The 26715-nt window shown below is 42.5% G+C and overlaps 3 protein-coding genes across 4 annotated transcripts in view; 1 reads left to right on the top strand and 2 right to left on the bottom strand.

Moving 5' to 3' along the window:
• Positions 1-6617: 6617 nt before the first annotated feature.
• On the top strand, positions 6618-12604 carry GRPEL1 (GrpE like 1, mitochondrial). The gene is made up of 4 exons (XM_069014499.1): positions 6618-6726; positions 7572-7740; positions 9223-9304; positions 11698-12604. Exons 1-4 carry the CDS (start codon positions 6656-6658, stop codon positions 12042-12044), a joined length of 669 nt encoding a protein of 222 aa, XP_068870600.1. The 5' UTR covers positions 6618-6655; the 3' UTR covers positions 12045-12604.
• Positions 12605-16435: 3831 nt separating this feature from the next.
• TADA2B (transcriptional adaptor 2B) lies at positions 16436-20642 on the bottom strand. Its single transcript, XM_069014498.1, has 2 exons — positions 20373-20642; positions 16436-19059 (listed from the first exon to the last, which is right to left on the bottom strand). Exons 1-2 carry the CDS (start codon positions 20640-20642, stop codon positions 18067-18069), a joined length of 1263 nt encoding a protein of 420 aa, XP_068870599.1. The 3' UTR covers positions 16436-18066.
• Positions 20643-22349: 1707 nt separating this feature from the next.
• TBC1D14 (TBC1 domain family member 14) overlaps positions 22350-26715 on the bottom strand; it is a 65600-nt gene continuing 61234 nt past the window's right edge. Inside the window, exon 14 of one of the 2 annotated variants that reach the window (XM_069014495.1) lies at positions 22350-25733. In XM_069014495.1, coding sequence (XP_068870596.1) covers positions 25668-25733 — 66 coding nt within the window. In that variant the 3' untranslated portion in view covers positions 22350-25667. The remainder of the gene's footprint in view (positions 25734-26715) is intronic. The other variant, XM_069014494.1, reaches the window with a different exon arrangement.

Here is a 26715-nt window from a genome sequence, read left to right as displayed (position 1 = left end):
TACCGGGACACTTAAGCAGGTTTTCTAGCTCATACAGAATTCTTTGGTACTTCCTGACTACTCTCAGCTTTCAACTTACACAAAGTTAGTCTGGGTGGATCTGTCCTACAGAGCCAATAACACTGTAAAAATAGCACAAATACACTATTCAGGATTTGTGCATAATGCAGAATTAGGAAGACCAATGTTTCAACAGTTCATAACTGCAAAAATATATCACAAATATTTTTCCTATGCATTCCTATTTTACTTGAAGTATTCTATAATTATATGATTCTTACTTGCCTCAGCATCTTCAAACTTGCATGTCCCATTCCAATGAGGGAGTGGATTTTTATAGCTGTTGCATGACAGTAATTTTATTCATTAAGACTTTGTCAGCCAAAGCACTTGGGGAATCCTAAAAAAGTAATAAACACATGAAAAAAGACACAGGATAATTTTTTTTTTTTAAAGAGTGGTAAAATACAAATTAAGCAAGCAAGGAAAGGTGGTCTAATAAAATACAGACATCACTAGTCATAAGAAAAGCTATTTCTTTGAAATGGAAGAGCCTGCTTTGTTTGTTAATTATAACGAACTAAAAGAGAAGCCATGGGGCAGGGATTCTCCACCTTGATGCTTTCCCACAGCACAGGCATAATTATCACCCAACACCAACATGGAGCAGAGCAGGAGGTGCCCGTCACACCATCTCTAGAGATGAACACAGTGCTGTTGAAGCAGTGGTCAGTATGAAAAAGGTGAAGGTGTTCTTGATCACAGTGAGATCTTAAGGGAGGATAGCTTCAGCAAAACCTGGGAATGAGTAAGCAGAGATGGAAGCAGCACTTTAAATAGGTTCTTCCACTCTTAACACAACAGATGTGGCGATGGAAAGTGAAGAGCAGAAATTAAAAGAGGAGGAAGGAGAAAGAACAACATATGGGCAAAAGCCAAGGACCAACTAAGGACTGTAAAGGCGATGAGAAACAACTTGTCTGATCAGACCAGAGAACAGTGCAGAGACCAGCAGCTGGTAGCGGAGCCAGAAGGAAAGACTACATGGTTTCATCTACAGCAGAAGGATTCCTATGTAACACCTATCATTAAAGTACAGATTCCCTTCTTGGTATTTTTTTTTATAAACATCTAGCATAAGAATATTCACAATGCTGAACCAATAATTTTCATTCAGTTTCTGATTAATAAATAACACATTAACCTGAGGTGATTCACGAATCTGAGGTGACCTTTAAAACAGCAGTGAAAGGACTTTGGGTGACAACTGTTAGAAAACTTAAAGCAGCCATGTTCTTGCTTTCTGAACAAGGTGCAAACACTGTGAATGTAATTAAGTGCTATCCTTCACTTCTGTCTGTACCTGCCTGGAACAAGATTTACATTCAGATTTCATCTCCAAACCTTGGAGATACACCATAGTAACAGAACCCAAATGATTTTGCGGAAAATCTGACAAAAACACACTTGCCTTAAATGTCATTGGCCTAGTTTTAATGATGATATGAGGTCCTATAACATGGTTGCACCTTCAGAGATGCTTGTGGAAAGCAAACAAAGTGTGAAGCATGCATTTTAGGGACAGGTTCAAGTCCAGCTTCAGAGACTGTGATCTTCCCACAAAGCACCAAAAATGTGTTAGGCAGATTTTATTTATATGGCAGATTTTTGAAAGCTTTTTATTCCCTCCCACTACAGCTATTTTTATCCGAACTCTTTGTCCCCACTCTGGTCACACTCATCTAGCCAGATTAGGACAAAATGGAGCACAGCAGTGGTCCCACAAGAGTGTTTGCCTCCTCATTAATTAGGCATAGAAATACAATTAAAAGCTCTTGCTGCTTTCTAGAGTTGAATAAAAGCAGAAGATAACCTTTATAAAATTTTGCTTTATGCTTCTTTCATTCATAGCTTTTCAAAACCATTGCACAACATCACCAGAATGAGCATTGCCACTTTGTCAGCCAGCTGGAAGCTCAGAGAACAGCCTATCTATGGGACTGCACTGGGATTCTGAGCCCTAAAACATTGTGACAAAACAGAGCTCTGTGCACTGGTCCAACCAACCCTGCCATTCAGCATCCTGTCAGTCATCACAAAAAATATGTCATAAGCAAGGGAGAAAGTCACACCTGAGCAATAAATAGCCACCTCAGGCTTTTATGGTGCTACTGGCAGCCTATTTGCCAGCATCTGGCCTGGCAATCCTTCACTGTACAGCACTCACTTTGACTAATACAAATCACTTGTACACAAGGGCAGCAGAAACAGGCCCACAGCAACTAATTCGTCCAATCTTAAAGAAAAATTAATAGAGGAAAATGTAGATCTGAATGTCAAAGTACCATTCCAGTAACTGCACTTCCATTGTTAGCCTGTGTGCAGAAATAGAGACCAACAACTGCTGTCTTCTTGTCAAACCTGAATGTGACCAGCATGCTGATCTCCCCTTCTGCCCAATTGTTCTGGTAAGTTGAGAGGCAACAATTGATTTTTATGAAAAAAAAATTTAAAAATCCATGACACCACACTCAGAGAATCACAATGGATTTGACAACTCTTCTCTCAAGGCTCAGTAATTTTGTCTCAAGGTGGAAAGCCACATCAGCATGACAATAAATTGTCTCTGTGAATTTGAACAGCTTGGTTCTGACTGGTAACTAAATAAAGTAAGATAGACAATGCCTGATTGACATAATTCTTCCATTTTTTTATCTCCAGGAATGCTACAAGGCATGCATGAGTGTCCCCAATTAACATGAGGGCTAAGAGAACTGTAATAGATAGCCAGATTTGTAAATCCTTGGGATACCAGATGACTTATGCATTATATTACAATAAATTGCCTCTGAAATTGTGGCATGCTTCTTTGGGGAAGGAACATTTCAGCGTCCTCCCAGGAGCAGAAGTTTTGTTATTCTAAATTGCTCTAATTAGCGCTCTTCAGAGCCCTGTGGCTATAGCTATTAGATTTCCAACACAGCAACAACATTCTACAGGCAACAAGATGGTTACAAAATATACCCTTCAAACTAGTTAGCAAAAGGCTATGGGAACTCAAAAGTACTCTTTATAATCAGAGCAAGATGTATGATTCTCTATTTTCAGCCTAAGGAGAAACTAGGCAGAATTTAAGTATTACACATTCACTCTTGAGAGAGTTTTCTTAAAATGTTTACATTAAAAATGATAAATTCTGAATGTACAGATTAACTACTTTAGTACTGCTCTAATTAAAAGCAAATAAGGTTGTCTCCCTACACATGCACATCCCAACCTGCAGTTCACGATTAAAAGTTTCTGAATTCAAGTACTGATTTAATCTTTATTGTTCTCTCTCTGAAATGGGCCCACGGGGTATCTGATCCTCAGTCTCAATAACCCTTATAGAAGAAAAATTGTTATTATTTTATACATAAGCATCAGTCCCTTAATTTTCCACTAGACATCTTCCCAGAGCAGACTATGGAATACTGTGGCTATGTGGTCTGATCTGTGATCTTTTCTAAAGGGCACAGGTATGAATGTTTGTCTTCACTGCTATATAGTTCAGTAACAGTCTTACAGCTACATTAATATTTTTTAATTTGATTTAGGTATTTCCTGGTTACTGGCCTGAAAGGTCACTGCTAGAATATTTACAGAGATATTTTTGGTGGTTCCCCCCCACCAAGCTTGCTCCCACCACAGCTCAATATTTGGTTCTGGCTAGGATATAAAATTTGATTGGAGAAGATATGATAGCCTTTTCCTTTACCCTCAAAAGATTAATAATAAAGTTCATATCTGAAACACAAATGTAATGGCATTCTGTTTGCTGCTTGAATATCAATAAACTACATCTTAACATTAGGAGACAGAACTAGGTTTGGGGTTTTCTTTAGAGAAATAGAAATGCCTTAATTTTTCATTTAAGTTTTCAAGCACCAATCTTACATTTGTGGCATTTTTCATCTTGAAGGATTACGGGCTTCTTTACTGCAAGTGCAATATTAATAATAAAAAATAGACTTATTCAGTTGATGTTTTGAATTTTCAAAATATCACAGAAATTCCCTCATGTTCACTACACAACTTTCTTGTAAGGTACTGAAAAATTACTGCCCTTAATTGTAGTTGTAGAAATGTAGAAATGAGGTTAAGTAACTGCCCAAGACCACGAAGTTTATCACCAGAGGAGTGGGAATGATATTCAGACTACTTGATGCTATCACTAGCTCACAGAAATTAGAGGTTAGAGCTACTTTAAAACCACGAGTTGAAAAGTAGCAGCTGGTTCACTAATCGCAGAATGTTCTGGGTTGGAAGGGACCCACAAGAATCACTGAGTCCAACTCTTAAGTGAATGGCCTATACAGGGATGATGGTTGACAGTTTAGAATTCAGAATAAAAATATTTATCCTCAATTCATATTCAAACCCAGTATTTATGTGAAGAACCAAAGATCAGTTGATATGGAGAAGTGGATGAGAAAAAACTGTGCTTGTTACTGAACACTGTGACTGCCAACCGGGTCCAGCAACAGATACTGAATACTCGGTAGCTGAGTTTAAAAACACCCGACTCATGAGCTGGCACTGCAATAAAACCAGAACAGCCTGCAACAGACTGAGTCAAAACAAGACATGAAAAAGCCTTGGGGTTTTTTGGTGACCATGGGACAGTACTTACAGACAACATCAGCCATGATGCAAACAAGCTCCAGTAAACTTGCATGCTCTTCTTGAAGCTGCAGATGTTGTTTAGTCTTGACCCATCAGCATCTAAGCCAGCTGCAGGTTTTTCATGACAGCTCTTCAACTCACACAACTCACAACAAAATGCATTTTCACTGTGCGTTATCTTGAAAGGTTAACTTGCAGAACGCCTGTGAAATGTGATTTGGGGTAAATGGCTTCTAATACAAGAAGGATATTGTTCCAGACATGTTAAGTTTAATATATATCCTCAGTTATTGAGACATGCTGGCAATGGGTTCTTCTCAACTTTTTGTTATCAATTCTGTGATTTTGTGATCAATCATTAATCAAGCACAACTTCCAAAGATGGTGGGCAGCGGAGAAATGGAGACAAGCTGAAATAGGAAACTACATGCTAAGGATGTGGGTAAAAACAACAGACAAGAAAGATGAGACAGACAGACTGCTTGTCTAGGTTTTGTAAGGAATAATCTTTTCAAGAAGCATTTTAAAAACATCAGACCTAAAGATCCAACTGCTTTTTCTGTCTCATTTCTTCATGGCTTTTTGTGGATATCATTCTTTACGTCTGTTCTTGTTTTTCTCCTTGTTCTTTCTGATTCTTTTTCAGCATTATCTTAATAAATTTCCTCAATTATTTCTTTCAGCACTTCTGACGATGAAGCTTGAAATTTGTGGCTCATCAGCTTTCTGGAAAGCAGATACTGACCACACTACAGTCACTCCATAAGGACAGGACACAGCACACAACCCTCCTCTTTGCTATAACCCTCCTGTGTTCTATACAGGCAAGCTATGGGACTGTACCAGTGTCACATCACAGAACAGCCATCGGAAAAATAAGACTCAATGGGATCTAAAGTTGCCATGGGATGAGGGGACTGACCTCATGTACCATTTATCCTCCTTTCTCCACAAACTGTGACACAGCCCATCCCAGGCAAACCAATCTGCTGAATAAAGGCCATGCTGGTACTCGGGTGGACTCTGCCAAAGTTCCACTGTACTGAGCAAGGTCCTGCAGGATTCTCATGCAACAAGCCAAAAATGTCTTCTACATCTTCTTTTTTAGTAAATACTTTAATTATTCACTCGAATGTAATATTTACTAAATTTGCATTATGGTATCTGCATCTTTATCCTTCAGATTTCATTTGCAGAGTGCACAAACACATGCAGGAATCAGGCTAACAGCTGATGTTCAGGCATCTGTGCACAATCTAGCACTCAACTTCGAAGCTGTACAATAAATAGGTGACCTCAATTTTTTTTCCTCCCCTTTAACAGGATATTGACAAAGAAACTGACAAACTGCCCAAGTTCAGCTATCCCAGTATGGCAGAGCAGGGTTCCCATAGCCTCCAGTTACACAGGACACTTGCACAGCTTGCACAAGCAGGTGGCCAAATCTAGTGGATTAGCAACATTATCCTATTTAATGAAAGCTCAAGATTTCATTAAATGAAATTATTGTCCAGCAAGAGTGTACAAAGCAGTTACAGCGAGCGTGTGTGGTCACGGGATGGAAACCTCTGTGTGGGGGTTTGCAAACTGCTGACGGGTGCTACAGGGTGTTGTTGGTAACAGAGTTATCTGACACTTAAAATGAGCTGAAATCTTCAAACTTTTCCAGTCACAGCTCGGACACGGACGACGTGGACCACGCTAACAGCAGCAAGCTGGCAGCGAAACTGCCCCCGCCTCGCCCTTCCCACACAAAATGGCCGCCCGGCACGCGCCCCGCCCGCGGCCCCGCCCGCCGCGCGTCACCGGGGGCGAGGTGCGCGCGCGCCTCTGGGCGCTCCGCCGCGCCCCGGAATAGCCGCCTGTTCGGCCTGGGGCGGCGCGTCCCGCCTGCTGATTGGCTCCCGGCCGCGTCACTCCCGGCCCGCTGGCTCGCTGATTGGCGGGGGCCGGGGGGCGGGGCGAGGCGGCCGGCGGGCAGGGAAGCGCCATGGCGGCCGTGGCCCAGTGCGTGCGGGGTGCGCTGCGCCCGCGCCTCCCGCTGCTGAGCGTCGCGCTGAGGTGAGGGGGTCGCGCTGCGCCGCCCGCCCGTCACCGGACATTCGGGCCGGGGCCGCGCTCACCGCCGGACCGGGAGGAGAGCGAGGCTCGGCCCCGCCGCGCTGAGGTCCCAAGCCCCAGAGAGCCCCGTCCGACAGCCGGGATGGGCCGGGGCCGCCCCCCATCCCCCGCCGCTCTTCGCTGCCTTTCCGTGCTCTTCCTGGGAGAGCGGCCTGGCCCGGCCCAGCCCTGCGGGGAGCCTGGAGGGCTCCAGGCCCGGAGTGTCCATGCGGCGGGCGGGGATCCGAGCCCTTGTGTCAGCGCGGCGCTGATCCCGCTGCCTCGTCCGGGTGGCTCAGCTCGCTCAGCCTTGAAAACGTCAGGAAGGGATGAAGAGTCATTATTTATGCAGGCAGGCCTGTCCTTGCCGTAGTGTTTGCGATACAGCAGGAACAGGCGGCACGGGGCGCGCCGCTCCAGCAGCCAAGCCCTGTTCTGCGCGTGTGGTTTCAGGGAGGCTGTTGCCGGCGATTGCCTCACGGAATTTGTTTCCGGATAGAGCACTGTGCTGAAAACCAGCTCATACTCCCTTTAAAAGTGCTGTGACTCTATAAACTGAGTGTAATGGACACTTACAAGTTGTCTTGAAGCAGTTATTTTCTGCTACAGTTTAAATGGCCAGATATCTGTTGTTTCTGACGGAGGGTTCTGCACACAGTATTCACAGGCCTAGAATTGTATGAATTCTTGCTTTGATGTCAGAATTTTTGTGGACATTACGTGTCAGAAGTGGCTGGTATGTCTAGAAAATGCTTATATCGTACAAAATAAGCAACAGAATAATAATGTCCATCTTTTTGCCTTAGAACATCTCCACGACTGCTTTGTGCAGCAACACAGCAGAAGAACACTGGCCAGAACTTGGAAGAGGACCAAAGTCAGAGCCAAAATGAGCAGAAGGTGGAACCCAGCTCTGCTGAAAAATTGCTAGCTGAAGAAAAGGCCAAACTGGAAGAACAACTAAAAGAAGTTACTGTAAGTGTCTCTGGGTTATTAGGTTGCACAAATTGTGTGCCCTAGAGCCTTCACTGTGGTCCAGTGAAACCCAGTGCACAGTCTGCATACAGTTACATGACTCCTGTTTAGTTGAGTAAAACCCACAATTTGATAATTTCTTTAAAGTACATGTACTACAAGATCTGGGATGCATCTCTGGTCCAAAATTAAGATATTGGATAGTTTTCTTCCAGTTTCTGGGTGGAATTGGAGCTTCTTCTGCCTGAAAATTTGTTGCTGATTTTCACATAGGTTTTGCTCAGTGGAGAAATAATTTTTGGGAGCCATGGAAGGGTGTGAGTGTGTGTCTCTGGTTGTTCTAAGAGTAGACTTCATGGAAACAGCTGCTGACTTTCCAAAGGTCAGAGTTAATGATGCTTAGCTTTTATACAGTAGTATACAGTGTACGTGCACCGTAGTTAAGTTTTAAACCTTGTCTGTTGGAGAGCCCTTCCAACATGAGGCTGAAACATGACATTCCTTCTGTGTGGCCTCGTGTATCTTGCATTCTCTCCCATGCACAACTCCAGCAGAGAGTGAAGGATGCCCTGAGAGGTGGGAGATGGCCATTAAGCAAAGGCATTAATGAGTGCTTTATATAAAATGTCTTTCTGGAGCATTTGAGACTTTGAGAGATAACCCAGAACCTTCTATACAACCAGCACCTATGGATCCTACATGGATTGAGTTTGCTTTCTGTTGCCCTTCCCAGAGCTCTGCAGGAGAAATCTGAGATGTCATTTACTGTCTTTGTTTGCTGTTGGTTGCCTAATGCAGCTCTTCAGGCAGCTTGTTGACTTTTTTTACTCTGTTTTGAGATTGTTCACTGGCATATGAAGGTCAGATACATTCAGGATGGAAGCCCACCATTCTGGATTAGGTGGTGAAGCACTCAGCCTGAATTTTTATTTTATTAATTTTATTGAATTTCACATCTTAGTACATCTGCTGGTAAATGGCCATATTTCTAGGAATAGACCAAAACTTGACCTAAACAATAGATGAGTTAGGCTTCATAGTTTGTAAAGGCTGAGAAAACTGGAGGGCACTCTGTGGTACATATGCAGAAGGAAGAGATGGTTTGAAAGTCATGGCTGGGTTGAATCTGATTTGCCATAGTGTCAGTGTATCTCATGACTGATGAAGGATTTCTGGGACCACACAGCAGAAAAAGCAGAAATACTGTTTCTTCCAGCTAATCTGGTGACAAATACTGAGAATCTGGAAAACCAACTGATTTCCTTTCCCTCGTTTCTGTCCTTGTAAAGTGAAGCAAACATTTGTCTTGGCAGGAGGGGTGGTGTGATAATTGCATGTTATTTCAGATTGCCCTAAATGGTGGATTTAGGCTATGGAACTGTTTAAAATGCTGTTTTATACTGAATATGCTAGTGTGAATTACTGTCAGCTGCCTGACTAGAAGGAATAAAATCTCTTCTGTTACTGGTTTTTCTTCTTTAGGACAAGTACAAGCGTGCCTTGGCAGATGCAGAAAACATAAGGCAAAGAAGCCAGAAACTGGTAGAAGAGGCGAAGTTATACGGTGAGTGGAGGCTCCTCTGGTGCTTACTCAGTAAGACCCTGGAAATGCAAAGACTGGCCTTGCAGTACTGACAGGATGTACTTCCCAGTGATTCTGGCTACTTGGTTAAAAAATGCATTTGAGGCAGAGAGGTTTGAACATTTCCTTAATTTACATCAGAATTGTGACCATCTCCCCAGCCAAGGGCAAGACTTAAACTGCTGAAGGCAACAGCTCACATTTTCTTTAAATTTGGTGTCTGGTTTCCTACAATGTGTACTGCATTAGCAGATTTTTTTTAGGAAGTCTGCAGCCTGAAGTTTGCCTTTTTCACTTATTTTGGTCTCATATCCGACCAAGAGCATGGAATATTTGTTTGCCTTCTGGTTTGGGTTTTTGGTTTGAGGTTTTTTTGGTTGGTTGAGTTGTTTTGTTTTGTTGGTTGTTTGGGGGTTTTGGGGGGTTGTTTTGTTTGGTTTTTGTTCTTCGTGTTTGTTTTGAATTTGGTTCTTTCTGATTTTGGGGTATTTTTTGTGGGTTTTTTTTTTTTAGCCTTTTACAGTTGAATAAATGTTCTGTTGAAGGCCATAGCTTCCAAATAGAAGTAATATTTCTAAATGAATGGATTCTTTTCAGTGGTAAGAATGCACAATCACTGGCTGTGAGGAGTGCTAGAAGCACATCTTCTTTCAAGAGCCAGGCTGCTAACATCTGATTTAGCTTTTTCACACTTCCAGCACAAATCTGTAAATCAGCAATTGTGTGGAAATGCTGCAGCAGAAGAGTGCTGTTCTGTCCTGGTGTTTGACTGCCACTCTGCCTCAAAAAATCAGTTACTCTTTTTCACCACACACCATACACAGCTGTATAGTTTAATTCTGAATACACAAGTCCTAATTTCTGAATTCAGGGTCTTCAGTTAATGTGTACTGTAAGAAAAAGTACATGGTACTCTTGCACTCTTTTTCATGGATGTTTGAGTGCTTCATCCTGAGGTTGATTAGAAATAAGCTTTGTTACACTAATGTTCTACTTACTGCAAAGGACTTTGAGTCCTGTCTGAGTTCAGAGATGCTACAGTAGAAATTAATTTATCTTGAAAACTAAATTACATATAATCTGTAAGTTTTATTGTTTGTGCATGACTGCTTGTTCTGTTGAAGAAAGAGAAACTCATTTCTGAGACTTGCATAAATTCAGAGTTGCAGTCACAGATATTTGCAAATATAACTTAGCAATAAAAAACTGAACCAAACCACCTTCTCAAGAGTTTGGTTGTTTGATTTGATCCAGATCCAGATAACTAGACAGCTGGTTTATCTATATTTGCTACAGTTCAGCCTCAACCACAGCTCTAGTTTTTAGTTTAAAACCATGATGTGGTTTTTTCAGATTTTTGGAACTACTTGGACATTGTTACTGGTCTGTAAAGAGCTTGAGTCTCTACAGAGTTGTGCAGTTGTTAGAGAGACTCTTTCCTGAGAACTGGGTGATCCCCACAGATCTTGTAAGGTGCTTCCATAAATGTGGGGATTTTTTGTTTAAACCAAAGGCTTGTCCTCTGGTAATGGTCATATCACTTCTTGGTAAGGAAAAAAAAAAAACCATCCAAAATGTGAGCTAAAAAGGCTGACTCTGGCTTAAAAAAAAACCAAACAAACAAACCAAAAACCAAACCAAAACCCAGTGCTGTTTGTCCTTTGCCTACCTCTATGTAGAAATGTGTTATTTTATTGAACTGTTCTGATTTTTTCTTGATTGCTAGTGAATTAAGTGAGATTAGTCCAGATTCTCTTAAGTGTGAGCCAGAGAACAGCTTCAGGACAAGGACTACGATTAACTTGGAAATAGCTCAGTATTTGCAAGGCACAGCTGCCGACTTTGTAAAAGTGGTTTGTAGTGGTAGGGAGAGGTGTGAGTTCTCTTCATACCAGGAAGAATCCCTGTTCATCTCTTGGAATCCTCGTCAGTCTGATGACATGCTTTGTCTTATGCAAATATTTTTATCACATCAGATTAAAGCGTAGAAATAGGGCAACATAATGCTTTGAACTTCAGGTGATGAGAGAGACTTGAGGAAATTACATGAAGCCATCTGAAGATGTTGGTAACTTTGATAAGAAATTTAACTGTTATTGTTAGGTCATTAGCATAACTTTAGCTCTTTTGAGTTGAAGTAACATTTTGTTCCATAGAAGAGATAGTGTGGATTTCAAGGTATCTAATAGTTCTTTATTATCATCCAAAACTGGAAAGGACATTTTACCCCAAATGATTACAGTATCACGTATCTTCTTAAACTTTTAAAAGTACAGATTATTGCTGTAGGTTTTGAGGTTGTGAGGTTGGGGTTTTATAACACTTTTTTCCCTCAGTGGACTAATCCCATTCTCTCCTCTTTCATGCATTTTCAGGGATCCAGAGCTTCTGTAAGGACTTACTAGAAGTTGCAGACATTTTGGAGAAAGCAACAGAAAGTGTTCCAAAAGAAGAAATTAAGGATGACAATCCTCACTTAAAGAGCTTATATGAAGGTCTTGTTATGACAGAAGTACAGATTCAAAAAGTGTTTAAAAAGCATGGCCTGCTCAGACTGAACCCTGTTGGAGCCAAGTTCGATCCCTATGAACACGAAGCGCTGTTCCACGCTCCTGTGGAGGGGCAGGAGCCCGGCACTATTGCGTTGGTGTCCAAGATTGGCTATAAGCTGCACGGGCGCACGCTGCGGCCCGCCCTGGTGGGTGTTGTGAAAGACGCTTAGCTGCTCAAGCTGAGAGTTTCAAATGCCATACAACTATTAAACAGCTGGATGGTTTTTCTCTTACACCATGCTTTCCTCGTTCCTCTGCTCCCTGAGAGGTTTAAATGAGTTGGTTGAGGTCTCCCACTGAAAATGAAGTAACCAATGAAATTCTCCTGCTTGGAGAACATCACTGTTCCATAAGCTGCTTCTTCGGAACTACAAGAGCCATTAAGCCCGCTAATGCTTTCGATTAGATAATGTTTTTTACAACTATTGCTCCTGAGAAGGTTCATTAAATTGGAAAGAATGAAACACTCACAAGAATGTTGCAATTTCAAGTTTATCACTGTGTGTAGATTGAAAATTCAGATAGTGGTTCAAACACTTCCCTTGGTTTTGTAGAATCTCACATTGCAGAAGTGGGTGAAGTAGTCCAAATAACCTGCTTTCTGCAAGCACCCATCAGCTTTTACACACTCATGTGATAAATGCCATTTTTTCTATTCAAAAATAATCTCAACAACTGAAACTGATACCTGTGTGAATTGTAAACTGTAAATAAATGGCAATGGAGATTAGGTACCTTTTGTAATTGTTCAACCTTTTTGTCCTGTACTAACATTGAATCAAGAAAACCATCTAATACTTGTATGGCATTGAAGAACCAATAGAATTTATCCTATCTCTGGATTTTTAATTTAATGTTGTATAAATTGGTTTAAACAATTTTGATAGTCTTGTAACTTCTAGCTTTGCAATCAGTTTTGTTACGCAAACTGTAGTTACAATCCTGCTGAGAGCCAGAAGACCCAAAGTGAGTTGCTGAGACTTTGGTATATGATTTCTTTTAGACTTACATAAATAATTGCATGTAAGGGGCTCAAACAAAAATGTGAACTTAAGTTTCATTTTCATTATTTCTTACATTTACTCAGCTTGGATCTTAGGTTGCACCCCATGCAGAACTTTTCCCTATGCAGCTCTTGCCATGTCTAACTCCACCTGCTGCCCCCAATCCTGCAGAATCAGGCTAAAATACAATACATGATTAACTGAATGTTTTATCCTGCATTTGTCTGGTCACCTGGATAGGAGTGGGTGGAACCTGGCAACTTACATAACTGATAAAGCATCCATCCTCTTGTATCCTGGAAGCCCATACTACTAACAAACAGGACAGAATCTTCAAACTTAGGGAATTTATTAGGCCCTGTAAAAAGTAAGTACTTCTGAATTTTTTACCATGTTTCTGGTTATCGTGGATTAAGGAGCTTCTTACCTTAAAGTCAGGTATTGATTACATTTCTGTGGTTCAGATGCAGAGTTGCCAAGAGCTTACTGAACATTGGACCTGCTCATGGTTCCTTAAGACTTTTTTCCCAGTGCTAGTTTGCCTCATGAGAATGAAACAGTTAACCAGGTACAGCCTAAGTGCATACAACTGTTTGGAGATGAGTCATGTTTAAGGATTCATTCTTTCTCAACTCCTAAGAAAGAATGCTGTGACTGGGGAGAGGAAGGAGAACAATTTCTTGGTGTGTGAAGACAACTACAGTGTTAATTTTTTTAAAATTAATCGAGTACAGGGAAAAAATGCAAAGATCAGATTTAAACATATGGGGGAAAAAAAGGGATTCCATATACTGAAGTTGAATTTAGAAGTATCTTCCCTCCATCTGGGTTTAAGAGCACACTGTAGCTGTGTGAAGTAGGACTGAAGAAATGATTTTGTTGCACTTTGATTAGGACCTGTTCTTAACTGATGCCGAAAACGGACCAGGTTCCATTTTATATACCTTTAAAGAACTGTCGTGTTGTTTTGTCTCCTCCCAATCCCTCTGGATCTAAACTAAATGTAGTAATAACTTCTTTAGTATAAAATTTATTCCAGTAGGAGTTAAAGGGACAGCTTCTTCCCTAGCAGATGAAGATTTTGTTAACGAGCTTCCCAGTGCCTCACACAAACTGTCATTTTTGGACTACATTACTTCATTCAGGGTGTTCTTAAACACAGGTTCCTGTTAAATGTTCAACACAAGGTTCATCTTTAAATCTGGTAACTGATTCTCATTTAAGTGGTTCCCCTTCCCTGGCCTGCCCTCAGAGGGGTTTTGGCATTGAGTGGGTCAGTCTAGGGAGAGCTTGAACTACCTGTGCACTCTGCCATACCCTCAGGAAGGAGCACTGAAGAAATCAAAGAACAGAGGAAAGTAGTTTTCAAATTTATGCACCCAGCAAAGCTACCACCAGTACTAGCTATTTCATAAACACCACATTTCCACCCATCACATTCAGCTACAATGCATCTCCACCTGTTCTTGGAAAGACTTCAGCCATTTTCCTCATTGCCCAAACTACATTATTGTTAAATCAATCATGGAAAGGAACTTTAATCCAAGTTTATTTACCAATACACAATGCAAAAATCTAGTAAAACGCTGTGTGCACAACATTAGTTAGGCTTTGTGTGATTTCAGCACAGGTGTTTGTGTGTCTGGCACAGCTACACCAGTAAACGTCAAATGAATGCAACATTCCCTTCAAGGAAGAAAGAACCTGATGAGCTGAACATGCTCATGGGGTATCTTGCTTCACAGTATTTAATGTATCATCGCTTAAGAGTGACTGGGGCACATGCAAAAACATTTTGTGAGAAGAGTAAACCAGAAGGCTCATGAAGCCTGTTTCAGTTGCAAAGGAATTGGATGCAGCGGCTGCACAAGAGAATAATGGCAGAGAGTGCTGAGTGTGTGTGATTTACAAGGCAGTTCATGGTCACAGACTAGTGCAAACCTCCAAACACTGTTCTCAGTGCTTGCTGGGCCTGCCACGGAGCAGGGGGCAGGAGGGGCCGTAGCCAGAATACTCTGCAGCATCCAAGCCCTGGGAGATGGATGCTCCCTTCAACACAGTGCTGGGATGGACACACACAGCACAGCCCCTACCCAGAGCACAAGATCAGTATTTTGAACAGCTTAGAGAATGTTGCTTTTTCATAGGCTTACATCAATGCTGTTAAGACAGATACTATCATTAGTAATAACTTTAATTAGAAAAGTCAAGAGCATTAAGCATATAAAACACCTTGTCATTAGCAACATGAAGGCTGGGTTATTTGTACAGTACAGGAAGCACTTCCAGATCAACACAAAATACAAGTTTAAAGAGCTCTTTGCCATCTCAGCCCCTTCACCACAGAAGAGAAGCAGCATTGCTGTAGTAAATTGCAGGATTAACATTAACTGCATCTCAATTTATAACCAATCAAACAGAAAACCAGCAGCTCATAACAAAGGAATGCTTAGACTAAATCAGTTCCATGTGAAATATGGAACAGCAGCATCCTCTAGTGCAAGTCACCTTTAAAATTAAAAAGCATAGCTGACAATGAGACATTGCTTCTAGGGAAGCCCTTTCCAAGGGACTAGTATTTGCTAAAGCAAACATTTACCACCTTGAGTTAGCTTGCAAGTACAAAATAAATATTGATATCCATATTGCATACATTAAAAATACTTTATTTTACATTCATTTTGATGTTCAATAAGTTACGTCTAGCACCAAAGAAACATTTTGGAGGGGTTGAGGAATTAAGAAGCTACAAAGTGTAAATGCAGAATTCACTTCAACTTTTAAATGACTCATTGGTGCCTAGATTTTTTCCTAAGTTATTGTTCAGATGGGCTTTACACTATTGCTTCAGTTAAACTGAGATGTGCCAAAACAGTGTAGAAATATGAAAATCACAGATTTGAGGGAAAAAAACCCAGAAGAACCAGAACCAAAACCAAAACAATTTTCTTAAACTCCCAGCTACATGCAGAATTGAGGCTTCATAACACCATGTTATGGCAGTTAAGTAACAAGTTACAGGAAGAACCAAATTGCATAACTAGAATGCTGAAAAGAACGACTGAGCTTCTCTCCCACAGGAGTAGGACAGAGAAAATAACCAAGGGCTTATACCTTATGAACTTGTGTGCTGCTTGTACATGCATATAGGGTGGAAGTGGTTATTACAGCTACTCAGCACAGTGCAGTTAGCTCCACTGCTGCCAAGAAGAGACAGTTTTGTCTGGAGTATGCCACAACAAACCACTTACAGATAAGCCAAACAAAGTATTATATCCCAGAGGACATAGCCCTTACCTTTTTTGAAGGGACATAACATCATAAGCTCAAAAGAAAAAGGCACTAGAGTTTTGGTTTTTTTCCTTAGAAATGCTGGCTTTGTAATTTTTACCCCTTTTATTCTAATCTCACTGGTAACACTATTTTGGTAATGCTGGATGTATTAAATGAAACCCAGTTCTGATCAGAATACCTCTGCCAAACTGCAGAATTAATACTGTTTTACAATTTTGTTGCATCCTCACTGACTACAGCCCAAAGCACCAAAGCAAGATGACATTTCCAGATCATGCACTCATATTGAAGCCAGTCAGGTTCCAAGTTTTTGGTACACCTGCACTCCAGAAGACCTGCCCAGCCGGCCGCCAGTCACAGCTTCCTGCTCCAGACACGACCAGCAGAGAGGCTTAGGCACAAGTAAATCTGTGCCATCTTTCATGTGGCAACCACCATTTTTCATTCATTTGGTTAAATACCAGCATGGGAATTTAAGGATGAAATGGGCATAAAAATCTTTTTATAATCCTTCTTCAACATCTTTTCTTTAACCAATAGCTCTTACTAGAACATCACTGGGAGTCTGGCATTTGTGTTTCCCACTGTGTTACGTCCCAGGTGGTGCCTGGCTCCAGCAACACTCCAGGCTGTAGCTGTCAGAACTGGGAGGAGATCTGTCCCAAGGTGCACTGTTCTACTTGTCAATAAATTCAGATTCAATGTGCCTGGGCTGGTATGTTTCAAGGTATGTGCAATTAGAATCCTACAGTGGCTGGATTAAATGCTCCAAATTTAGAAACACTTTGTGCATTTTGACCAAATCTGCATCAACTGTTATTTTTGTTCTTAAAGACCAATCTCAGAGATCACGCTCCATTTGAGAATCTTGCTCCCTTTCCCTGACTTTCCAACAAAATCCAGGAGGAGGCAGCTACACCTCCTCAGCCCGTATGAACTCAGCACTTAAGATCCCAAAGGAGGAGGAGCAGGCTCCCCCAACAAGGACAAGCAGTGATTTTGCTGGCTGACACTTCCAACTGCTGCCAAAGACCTCACTGCCTATTCTCCCAAACCCCACTTCTGGCCCAAATCAGGTATCTCGCTGTAGCTGACCCCTCCTCTGAAGGAGGGCACCACAGCTGCTGGGGATTCATGACACTCCAGTACCAAGTAGGAAACTCAAAGCTTCAGAGGGGTCTACCAGGAAACTCAAGTCAAAGCAATGCCTGGATTAGCTGGGAGCTCTTCAAAAACCCCCCTCCACAGCACAACTCCCTGAAGGCATCTCACCTACCACATTTCCTTCCTTCCCTCCTTTCACTCCCTGCCACAACTCATCCCTGCTGTATTCTCAACAGGAACTCTAATCCCTGTGTCCCCATGCCTTGGCTGTAATTACTAAGGAGAATGTTCCAAAAGCTTAGCAAGGGTCACAAAAGTCCCTGCTCACCTGCTCCTGAGCACAGGACTTTTGTAAGCTTCACTTTGCTGCCAGCATTATGCCAAAAAAACAAAACAAAGGGTGAAGAAAGTTTCCAGCAAATGAAACTATCTCCTACCTTCAAAGAAAAGCAAGGATTACACTGATATTCATTTATCCAATAGTACAGACTAAAGCAACTACTCTGGGACTACCAGACTTGAGTAAGTTCACATGAAAAAATCTGTTCTAATAATGTACCAAAAGCAGTGAAATCCAATGTAGAAGTTTCACAATTAAGTATTTTCCATGATCCAAAGCAAAAGTCTATTTGAGCCACCATGGATCATGATGACTGTAGGGGTTTATGTATTTGATTTTTTGTGTTTTTAAGCAACATGGTTTCTGTATCTTTGGGGAGGGAAGGAAAAAGTAACGGAGTCCTTGAGGCTGTAATGGGCCTCTGCTGTGTTTTTTCAGATCAGCTGAGTTTCATGAAGCATCCCTGGATATCCAACCACTTTCTGTCAGAAAGTTCAAAATCCTTTTCTTGAGTACCTTATCTAAGTAACTGGGAAGGCGACTCTTTGAAGGAATTCCTTGTCTTTTTTGGAGATGGTCTTTAATGATGATAGTTTTTACAGTCACGTAACGTGCAGGACTCAAGTTCAGAGAACTGCAGAGCACCTTTTCCCTGTCCGATAAGAGTTCAAAGCCAGGCAGGTTTTCAATGGCAGCAAATTCACCTTCTTTACCCTCTTCCTTCCCTCTCTTGGAACTAGCTATGTTCTTGTTCTCCTTCCTCTTTTCCCGTTTGTGCCTGGCTGCCTCGTACTCTGCCGACTCTTCCATTTTGGTGATCCCATTTCGCCGATACCGCTGCAGCTCCCGAATCTTTGCTCGAAGTATCCTCTCCTTGTGCATGTTCTCAAAGAAGTCTTCAAACTCCTTACAAGACATGAACTGGTACAAAGGCCTCAGTTTCAGCCTCAACTCCTTCTCTTCTTTTGTGATCTTTCGTTTGGGAGCTTTCTCCTTGTCTTTTTTATCCTTGCCCAGGAAGGCCGGTACCAAGTTATAGTCTCGCGCAATGTTCTTCCGCCGTTGCCTCTCCTTGAGTTTCCTTACGTACATGTCCACGTGAGCTCTTTTTAACTCGATCTCCACATCGTCATCATCGTAGTTCACCGAAAGGCCGCTGATCAGCGTCTCGGCGTCCTGGTCGTACTCGATCTCGTAGTCGTCGCGGAGCGGCATGTACCCCAGCTGCTGCTGCTCGGCCACCGAGATGTCCAGCGGCGGCAGCGGCGTCGTCAGGCTGGGAGACAGCGGGCCGCCGCTGGGACACGTGTGGTCCGTCACCCTGTTTGGAATAGTGTCAGGGATGCAGGCTTTTCCCAGGTTGCCATGGATATACATGCTCACATAGTGTTCCATCACCTCCTGAGGTGTTCGGGATGCTCCCACATGAGCAGCCATGTCCTCCTAAACAGAAAAAAAGGAGGAGTGATAAAACGATTCCCATTACATCTCCAGCATAATGAGCACTCAGGAAAGAGCATGACTTTCTCCCTGCTCCTCAAAAGCCAACTTCCAGTACCTAAACTTCTCTAGCAATACTGGCCGTGATTCCATCAGATCTGCGATTTCAGCTCTGGATGAGTGTTTGCAGTGCACCATTGTGATTCCTGAGAACCCACAGCATTCCCATAAAGCCAGCTCACCATGAGCAGGAAGCTGTCCAAGTCCCAAGCCAACACCAACAGCACTATACAGCTTGGGTTTTGCTTGTTTAGATCACATTACTGAGGAGCAACGTGGAAACAGACAAACAGTACTTACCGTGAGAATAACAGTATTTATTACTTTCTAGTTATTTAAGAACTAAGCAAGCTGCAATGATCGTACATTTTAAGGTTTTGAAAAAGTCTTTATATTTAACACAGCAAAACATACGTAACAACAAATCAAGTCAATCAAAAATTAATCAAAGGGTCCAGCGGAGGGCAATGAGGATGACTGGGGGAGTGGATGTCTCTCTTACAAGGACAGGCTGAGGGAGTCGGGCTTGCTCAGCCTTGGAAAGAGACAACTGAGAGGGGACATCACCAATGTCCATCAGTATCTGAAGGGAGGTGTCAGAGGATGGAGCCAGGCTCTGCTCTGTGGTGCCAAGCAATAGGACAAGAAGCAACAAGCAGAAACTGATGCACAGGAAGTCCTCCCACATGTACATGAGAAAGAACTTCTTCACTGTGCAGGTTTTCTGAGCACTGGGACAGACTGCCCAGAGAGGCTGTGGAGTTTCCCTCACTGGAAATAGTCAAGAACCGTCTGGATGCAATCCTGGGCAATGTGCTCTGGGATGACCCAGTGTTGTCCCTTCCAACCTGACCCATTCTGTGATTGTGAAATGACGCTTTCTTACTGCTGTTTTTTAAAACCAAGTCTGCCTGTGCAGTGACAGGGAAGGCGAGCAGCCAGCCCGCAGCAGGGACATACTGAAGCCAAAGGCTGAGCACGGATAAGAGGCAGGTGCAAGATCTGTGACACGGACTCGCTGACGGGAGGCAAACGCAGAACTTCAGGTAGCGACAGGTCCGAGCTGCCGGGTGCGCTGCTCGGACCAGCGGGGAGCCCGCAAGGAGCCCGTCCGGCGCCACGGCCGGCACGGCCCCGCCAGACAGGGGCAGCTCGGGGTTCGCAGCGCAGGACCCGCCCCCGGGGGCTGCTGTCAGGACCGCCGGTCCGAGGAGGAGGATCGCCCCCTCCCCTTGTCCTCGCCCCTCAGCCCTTACCCAGTTGCCGAAGCCGAACTGCTCGATGGCGTCCAGCAGCAGCTGCTCCTCACGGCTGCTCCAGCCGCCCTCGGCCTCGGCGCCCCAGAGGGTGAAGCGGCCGCCGTCCACCAGCTGGTAGCCGTGCCATCGGCGGTGCGGGCCGATCTCGGCGCCCGCCGAGAAGCACTCGGGGCAGAGCTCGATGTCGGCGCACTCGGTGCAGCGGAAGCGCAGCGGGCTCACCTCGGCCAGGCAGTACACGCAGTACTTCTTCCCCAGTTCCGCCATCTTACCCCGCCCGCGCGCGCGCGCGGCCGCGCCCCCGGCGCCCGCGCCGCCAATGGCAGCGCGTTCGGGGGGCGGGGCCGCGGCGAGCGCCAGCCAATGGGACCGGGTCTGCCGGGCGCGGGGTGGTGTCAGAACGAGGGGGCGGCCCCGATTGGCCGAGCGGGGCCCGTCTGCCCTTCCCGCGGCCAATGGGAGAGGGCGCCCCGAGCGAAGCCGCCGCGAGGGGCCGCCCGCGGGGGGGCGGGGCCGCGGCGCGGGCAGGGGCGGGGCCGGGCCGGTGCCCGGCAACGGGGGAAGCGGGGCGGGGCCGGGGCGGGCGAGCGGGGCACGCAGGCAGCGCGGCGGGAGGAGCCTTATCGTCCTCATGGCATTTCAAATGCGTCTCTGCCCGGGCAGGTGAGGATTAGAGAAATAGAGCGATTCTTCTTGTAGTTCTACTCCTCTCGGCCCATGCAGAAAACGTCAGGCTGAGGCCTGAAATCCAAACGCTTGGAACCACCTTGAGCGCTCAGAAAGAACTGGTCAACGTTCTATGGACTTTGAGCACATGAAGAAAGAGCTCGACTATCTGTGATGAAATCCTGAAGCTCAAAAAGGTCTCGAACAAATACCATATTCTCAGCCACCTCATGGAAAAACTGGAGTTAATGGACGCAGAAAGGCTGAACTGATGGGCGTCAAACCATGTCAGAGGAGAGCGATATCCCGACCAAAACAAAACCAGCCAGAGCCAGCCTGTAGAGAAACAACCTGAAACTGCAGCAGAAACGGGGGTTGCTTGATATTGAGATACTGCTTCAGGACTTGGAGGAAAAGGTGGATACTGTAGAGCTGCTGAGTCAGTAGAAATGCCGCTGGAAACGCAGAAATGTCACTACGCTGGGCTGACCCCTACTTGTAGGGGAATTCAGATAAAAAGCCAGAAAGCAAATTCCTCTTTTCTTGCTGAGCATGGCTGAAGAAACTTGGAATTATTATTTGGGAAAACAAGTAAAGAAAAGTAAATCTAGTTTAGAACAAATGTGTGCAACTCCTGTAACAGATACAATAGAAAACTTTCAGTATTGAATCGGTGTCAGCTTAGAGAGAACAAATCTGATTTCACATTCTAATTCTACACACCAGGAGATACTTCAGCAAAAGGCAGCGGGACAGCTGCTCGCTGGATAAACCGTGGCAGCCAAGGCTTTGCCTGTGTTCTGCATGTACCTTTATTGCACAGGTACTGCCTTCTCTCCCCTCTTATCTTTTATTTGGTCCTTCAACCTCTTTTCACTTAAGCAACAGGAAGCTTCTCCACTTTAAGTCCTGAAGTTACACCTGTGTCAGAAGTAAAACAATACTGCCTTAACTTTAGCACAAAAATGCTTTGTGATTATGAAACTTGCAATAAACTAAGATTTCTTCTTTTCAAAACAAAGCCAGGATAAGTTATTTAAGCATTTCTGAGTTCTGTGCATGTCACAAAGATGTATTTACAACTGCTTTTCATAATGAATTTATCAGACCTCAGGCCCAGTCTTTAGAGAAAGGTGTATGAAAAGGGATAAAACCACAGGCATGGAAAGTATCAGATCTTCTAAACGTATGATGGAATTTAACAGGTATTTTAACATGAGAACTTGGAAAGCATCAGTAAAAAGTCCTCCACCTTCAATACACAAATGGCCCAAAGTCCTCTTTTTGAACAAAAACTGCAAAGGCGCCTTTGAAGAAGAAGACAAGTACTGGAATTTTTAATATCTGAATTACACTGACAGTAGCTGATTAAGATAACTTTACATGACTTTATTTAACAAAACCATATATTTACAGTTGAAAAAAGTTCCAGTTTGATACACATATCTAAACAAAACAAACATGGTAACTACATAACCCAATTTAAACATGATGTACAGGAGATGTACCAACACTTCTCTCTATGCCATTCTTGTTTTAAAACATTCAAAAATAAGCTGTTACAAGGTACCTTTTCTTTTTCCAAATGAAATTGTTTACTAAATGAAATAACATTAATGATTGACTGCAGATTGAAGTTGCAAAACTGCTTTATTATAAAGTGCAGATTGTAAAGAATCCCAAAGCTGGTTGGAGTTTTCTGGTTTCTCTGATCTGCTGCAGATACTGTGGTACTTTTGATGTGTTACAGCAGTTTTATTTTGCCTTGAACACATGAAAAGAAGTCTGCTTGATGGGGACATTTGCTCCATAAAAGAAAATCTCATGCATCTTGTTACAGATCCTTTCAAGCACCTGAACAATAAAATTGTCAAATTTTTAAATGCAATTCCCTGAATTTCTTAAGTAAGATTTCTGTAATAACTAATTAAGAGATTTGGTATACTGCAAGAAACTTGAAAAGCTCAGTGGCAAGGAATTCTATGCCATTACTACTCATCTCTTGTTTTTGCCAAAATTCAGGCGTTACCTTCAAATCAAGTTAATGAGAAGTTGCAATAATTGCATGTTTAGGCAGGTGATTTTTTTTCACATGTATTTTGTTTGAAAACAAACTGTGCAAAGCTCCTTATTGCATTGCTGTTTCTTCATTAAAGAACATACCTTATATACACAAAGAAATCCTTTAGAAAATATATACAACTTCTAAGAACAGATCAAATCACAAAACAAAGTAATTACATTTGCAAGTAACAAACAGTGCACAAGTGTTGCAGCAGGCCTTTTCCCCACAACTGTGCCCACTGTCACTGTTACATTCAACATCTTATTGAGAAGAGAAAAAGAACAGGCTGTCGATGGCTGCCAAGATACCTAATAGCTAAAAGAGCATTTTTAACCAGACAAATGAGCCACACTTGTAGACTTGCTTTAAAAGAAAATACAAATGTAGTTGCAATGAAGACTTAAACCACAAAGCCAGTTACAGTACCACCTAAAACTGTATACTGAGGAAAAAGTGATGTCTGTGTTTAAAACCGTTTGAAAGCATAGTGCAAATGTTTCGGATGGCCTCTCGTATTCTTCATGGAAAGGCATATTTGTTGTAGTAAAAGTAATATCAAAAAACACTTACTGACCTTCCTGCTTTCTATTGTACTTCAAAGCAACAAGTACCAGTCATTGCAGGACAAATTCTGTACAAATTTTGAGTGAATTAACATGTTTCCTATCACATCTTAACATCTATTTTCAGTAAGTGATGACCTAGATGATGCCTTGTGGAGGAATTAAGATGACCAACAAAAAACCACATCACACATCAACCCATACACAAAGTGGACAGGAGAAGAGGTCAGTGAGGTATCAGACTTGCAGGCCGCATTTGCATTACACATCTTTCAAGGTGACTATGAGTCCTCACTTACCAGGGAATCTTGTTCTCACTCTTCTTACTATTACAATCAAATTATCCCTCATAGAAATAATGTCTGTACCAAAGGACCATGTTTTGATTACGTCCCACAGTCCTTTACATCGTATGTTGAGTTGAGCAGTGTGCAACTATTCTTCTTGGTTTTTATTTGGACAATGCCAAAATAATCAGCATAAACCAGCTGAAGAGCACTGGGAAACCGCTGACCACACAGCTGGAGGATTTATAACGCCTGTTCACAGTTAACACAAATATTGCTTCAGTTACATTTCCCTTTTCAATGATCATCATTATTATAAAATAGGTTTTACACTGTACACTATGCAATAAACATTCTTGTAAATCAGAGGCACTCACGATTTGCCCTTCAACATTCACCTGAATGCAGAGAGGATCTAAGATGTACGAGGATTTATGTAACAGCAGTTTGCTGCTGCTGTAACTTGCTCTCATGTATTAGAGGTCAGATAAAATGCTCAGAAACGACAGCTTGTACTTATGATGTCTGGCACATTTCCCAATAAACTTCTTTCACTTGTCACTCTATGGATCAGCTCCACATAACTTTCCCACTGTGGCAGCAGCAGCAGCTTCAGGAGATCCCACAAAACCTTTTTTTTTCAGCAGCAACACTGGCAAACATTAACTGCTCCCCTACCATCCCTCCTCCTCAGTTCTGCCAGTGAGCAAAGCTGGGCTTAAAGTAACTATCAAAATTGCTTTTAACCATTTCTCAGTTTATCTGCTAAGTCAACAGTTTTATCTCCATGACTGGACACATGGCACAGGAGTAAGCAGCTGGTAGGCAAGAACATCCTGAAACAGCACTGCTCCAGTAGAGGGACACATGGAAACATGCATTTAGTAGGATGTGACCTCAGCTTTAAAAAGAGGAAAGAGAGTACATTTGGGAAATGATGCCACCTTAATACTAGAATGCTCTTGCTGAGTTTGGAATCTAGTCTGATGAATAGAATTTCCTCCATATGCACCCAGTCCATATTGGAAAAATACATTTCCAAGGCATCTTGAAGAATAATTAGTTCTGCACTGCTAGTTTGACTTCTCTTCCAAGTTTACTTTCTACTTAACTTTTTCTTATTAAAGAAAGGAGTGTGGTTCTATGTCTACATGATTTCTTTGGTAAATGGGACCCCCAGCCTATAAAATCAGAAGCATTTCTAAAGAAATGGTCCTTACATCATTTAAAATTCCAGCACCAGTGATCTAAAATCCACATCCAGCTACTGTTACAGGTATTGGAAATATATCCTGCCTAAGAATGAAACAGGGGAATAGCTGTCAAAGCAACCAATATTGATGAATGTCCAGTCTTTTAAAACATCAAAGAAAAAAAATTTAGAAAACCCCAAACCCTTGATATTATTTTGACTGCCCTCAGCAGAAGTATAGAATGTGTAATGCTCTCCACAGCATATGCTCATACCACTAAAAGTTTAAGGCTAAGCCTAGGTTTAATTTATAAGGGGTTTATCCCCTATTTTCCTTTCTTTTTTTTTTTTTTTTTACTCCTCCTCCTCATTTTTCTTCTCTCCCCCTTAAGGCTATTCTACTACTAAATAGAACTCTGAACTAACACTTTGATTTGCAGGCTCATACATGTCAAACAGTAATCAATACTTTTGCCACTTTAGCTCTTTTCCTGGGAGTCACTGGAGGCAAACCCCATGTTAACGTTTGAGTGAAGGACTTCCTTTTTCCATTTCCCGGTTATCTTTCTGCAGAGCAGCCAGTATCTAGACATTTCAAGAAATGAGAGAGAAGAAAAGCATTAGATTTAAAAAATTACTCAATAATTTATTCTGAAGAGTTTCCAATTATGTCTGAGCAATACTATTTTAACTATCAAATGTAATTAAATTTAGAGAAACTCTCCACTGACAAGACACCTCTCCTGTAAGTCCTTGTGACATGGTGGATAGAAACAGATTTAACAAAGGTTTAAACTTCATCTCCCCCCCAACATACACTTTTGAAGCCTGTTATTTGGGGTACTTGGCAGAATAGGATCCCTATCTCTCCTTCTCCATGAGGGAAGCAGCAGCAGGCTGGGAATTTATTTGGAATGCAATCCTCATGCACACATGACATGTTGAAGGAAGGTGAGACAATGAACAACTTGTAGAGCCACTCCTGCTGTGAAGGTTAGAAATCCTCATCTCAAAGAGAAAGCTGGCAATCCCCAGCATCTAAAGACACTGCTACCCCAGTAAAGAACCAGGAAAACCCAGTTGCAGCTGAATTCCCCCAACCACTACATTTAATACCACCTTTCGTTTTCACTGCACAAAAGCAACTGGATAAAATGGGCAGAGCTCTGTTATGGAATGACTCACAAAGTGGGCTGTATTGCTGCTTTGAACAAAGAAGGAAAAAAAAGTGGGGGAGTTTCCACTCTCCGACATGAATGGCTGTTACAGCCACCTAATGATTTCCACATTCAGGTGACATCTTTTTTCTTTACACTGGAATTTAGTTGAAATTACAGTGATAAAAAAATTGCTGAAATCCCATACTAAATCCCAATAAAGAAGTCAAGAGATGCAATCACTTCTGTAGATCCCAAAATTAGGCAGAGATCTTCAAGAAGATTAAGATGACTGTATGATAGTGTGTCCTGACAAACTGTCATCTTCTCCCAAGGAGTGGATTTCTGCTTTTAAGTATCAAGTTGTAATGTTGCCAGCAGCCTTTGGAATTAATAAATTTTAAAAACTG

This window comes from Aphelocoma coerulescens, chromosome 4, assembly GCF_041296385.1.
Source record: "Aphelocoma coerulescens isolate FSJ_1873_10779 chromosome 4, UR_Acoe_1.0, whole genome shotgun sequence".
NCBI classification, from domain to species: domain Eukaryota; kingdom Metazoa; phylum Chordata; class Aves; order Passeriformes; family Corvidae; genus Aphelocoma; species Aphelocoma coerulescens.
This window is presented reverse-complemented; position numbering and strand designations above follow the sequence as displayed.

Bases quoted from the DNA above. Each gene is read 5' to 3' on its own strand.
- TADA2B (XM_069014498.1), bottom strand. From the start codon at position 20,642: ATGGCGGAACTGGGGAAGAAGTACTGCGTGTACTGCCTGGCCGAGGTG. The intron at 19,060-20,372 runs GTAAGGGCTGAG...TTTTCTGTTTAG, and splicing joins AGTTCGGCTTCGGCAACTGG to GAGGACATGGCTGCTCATGT.
- GRPEL1 (XM_069014499.1), top strand. From the start codon at position 6,656: ATGGCGGCCGTGGCCCAGTGCGTGCGGGGTGCGCTGCGCCCGCGCCTC. The intron at 6,727-7,571 runs GTGAGGGGGTCG...TTTTTGCCTTAG, and splicing joins CTGCTGAGCGTCGCGCTGAG to AACATCTCCACGACTGCTTT. The intron at 7,741-9,222 runs GTAAGTGTCTCT...TTTCTTCTTTAG, and splicing joins AACAACTAAAAGAAGTTACT to GACAAGTACAAGCGTGCCTT.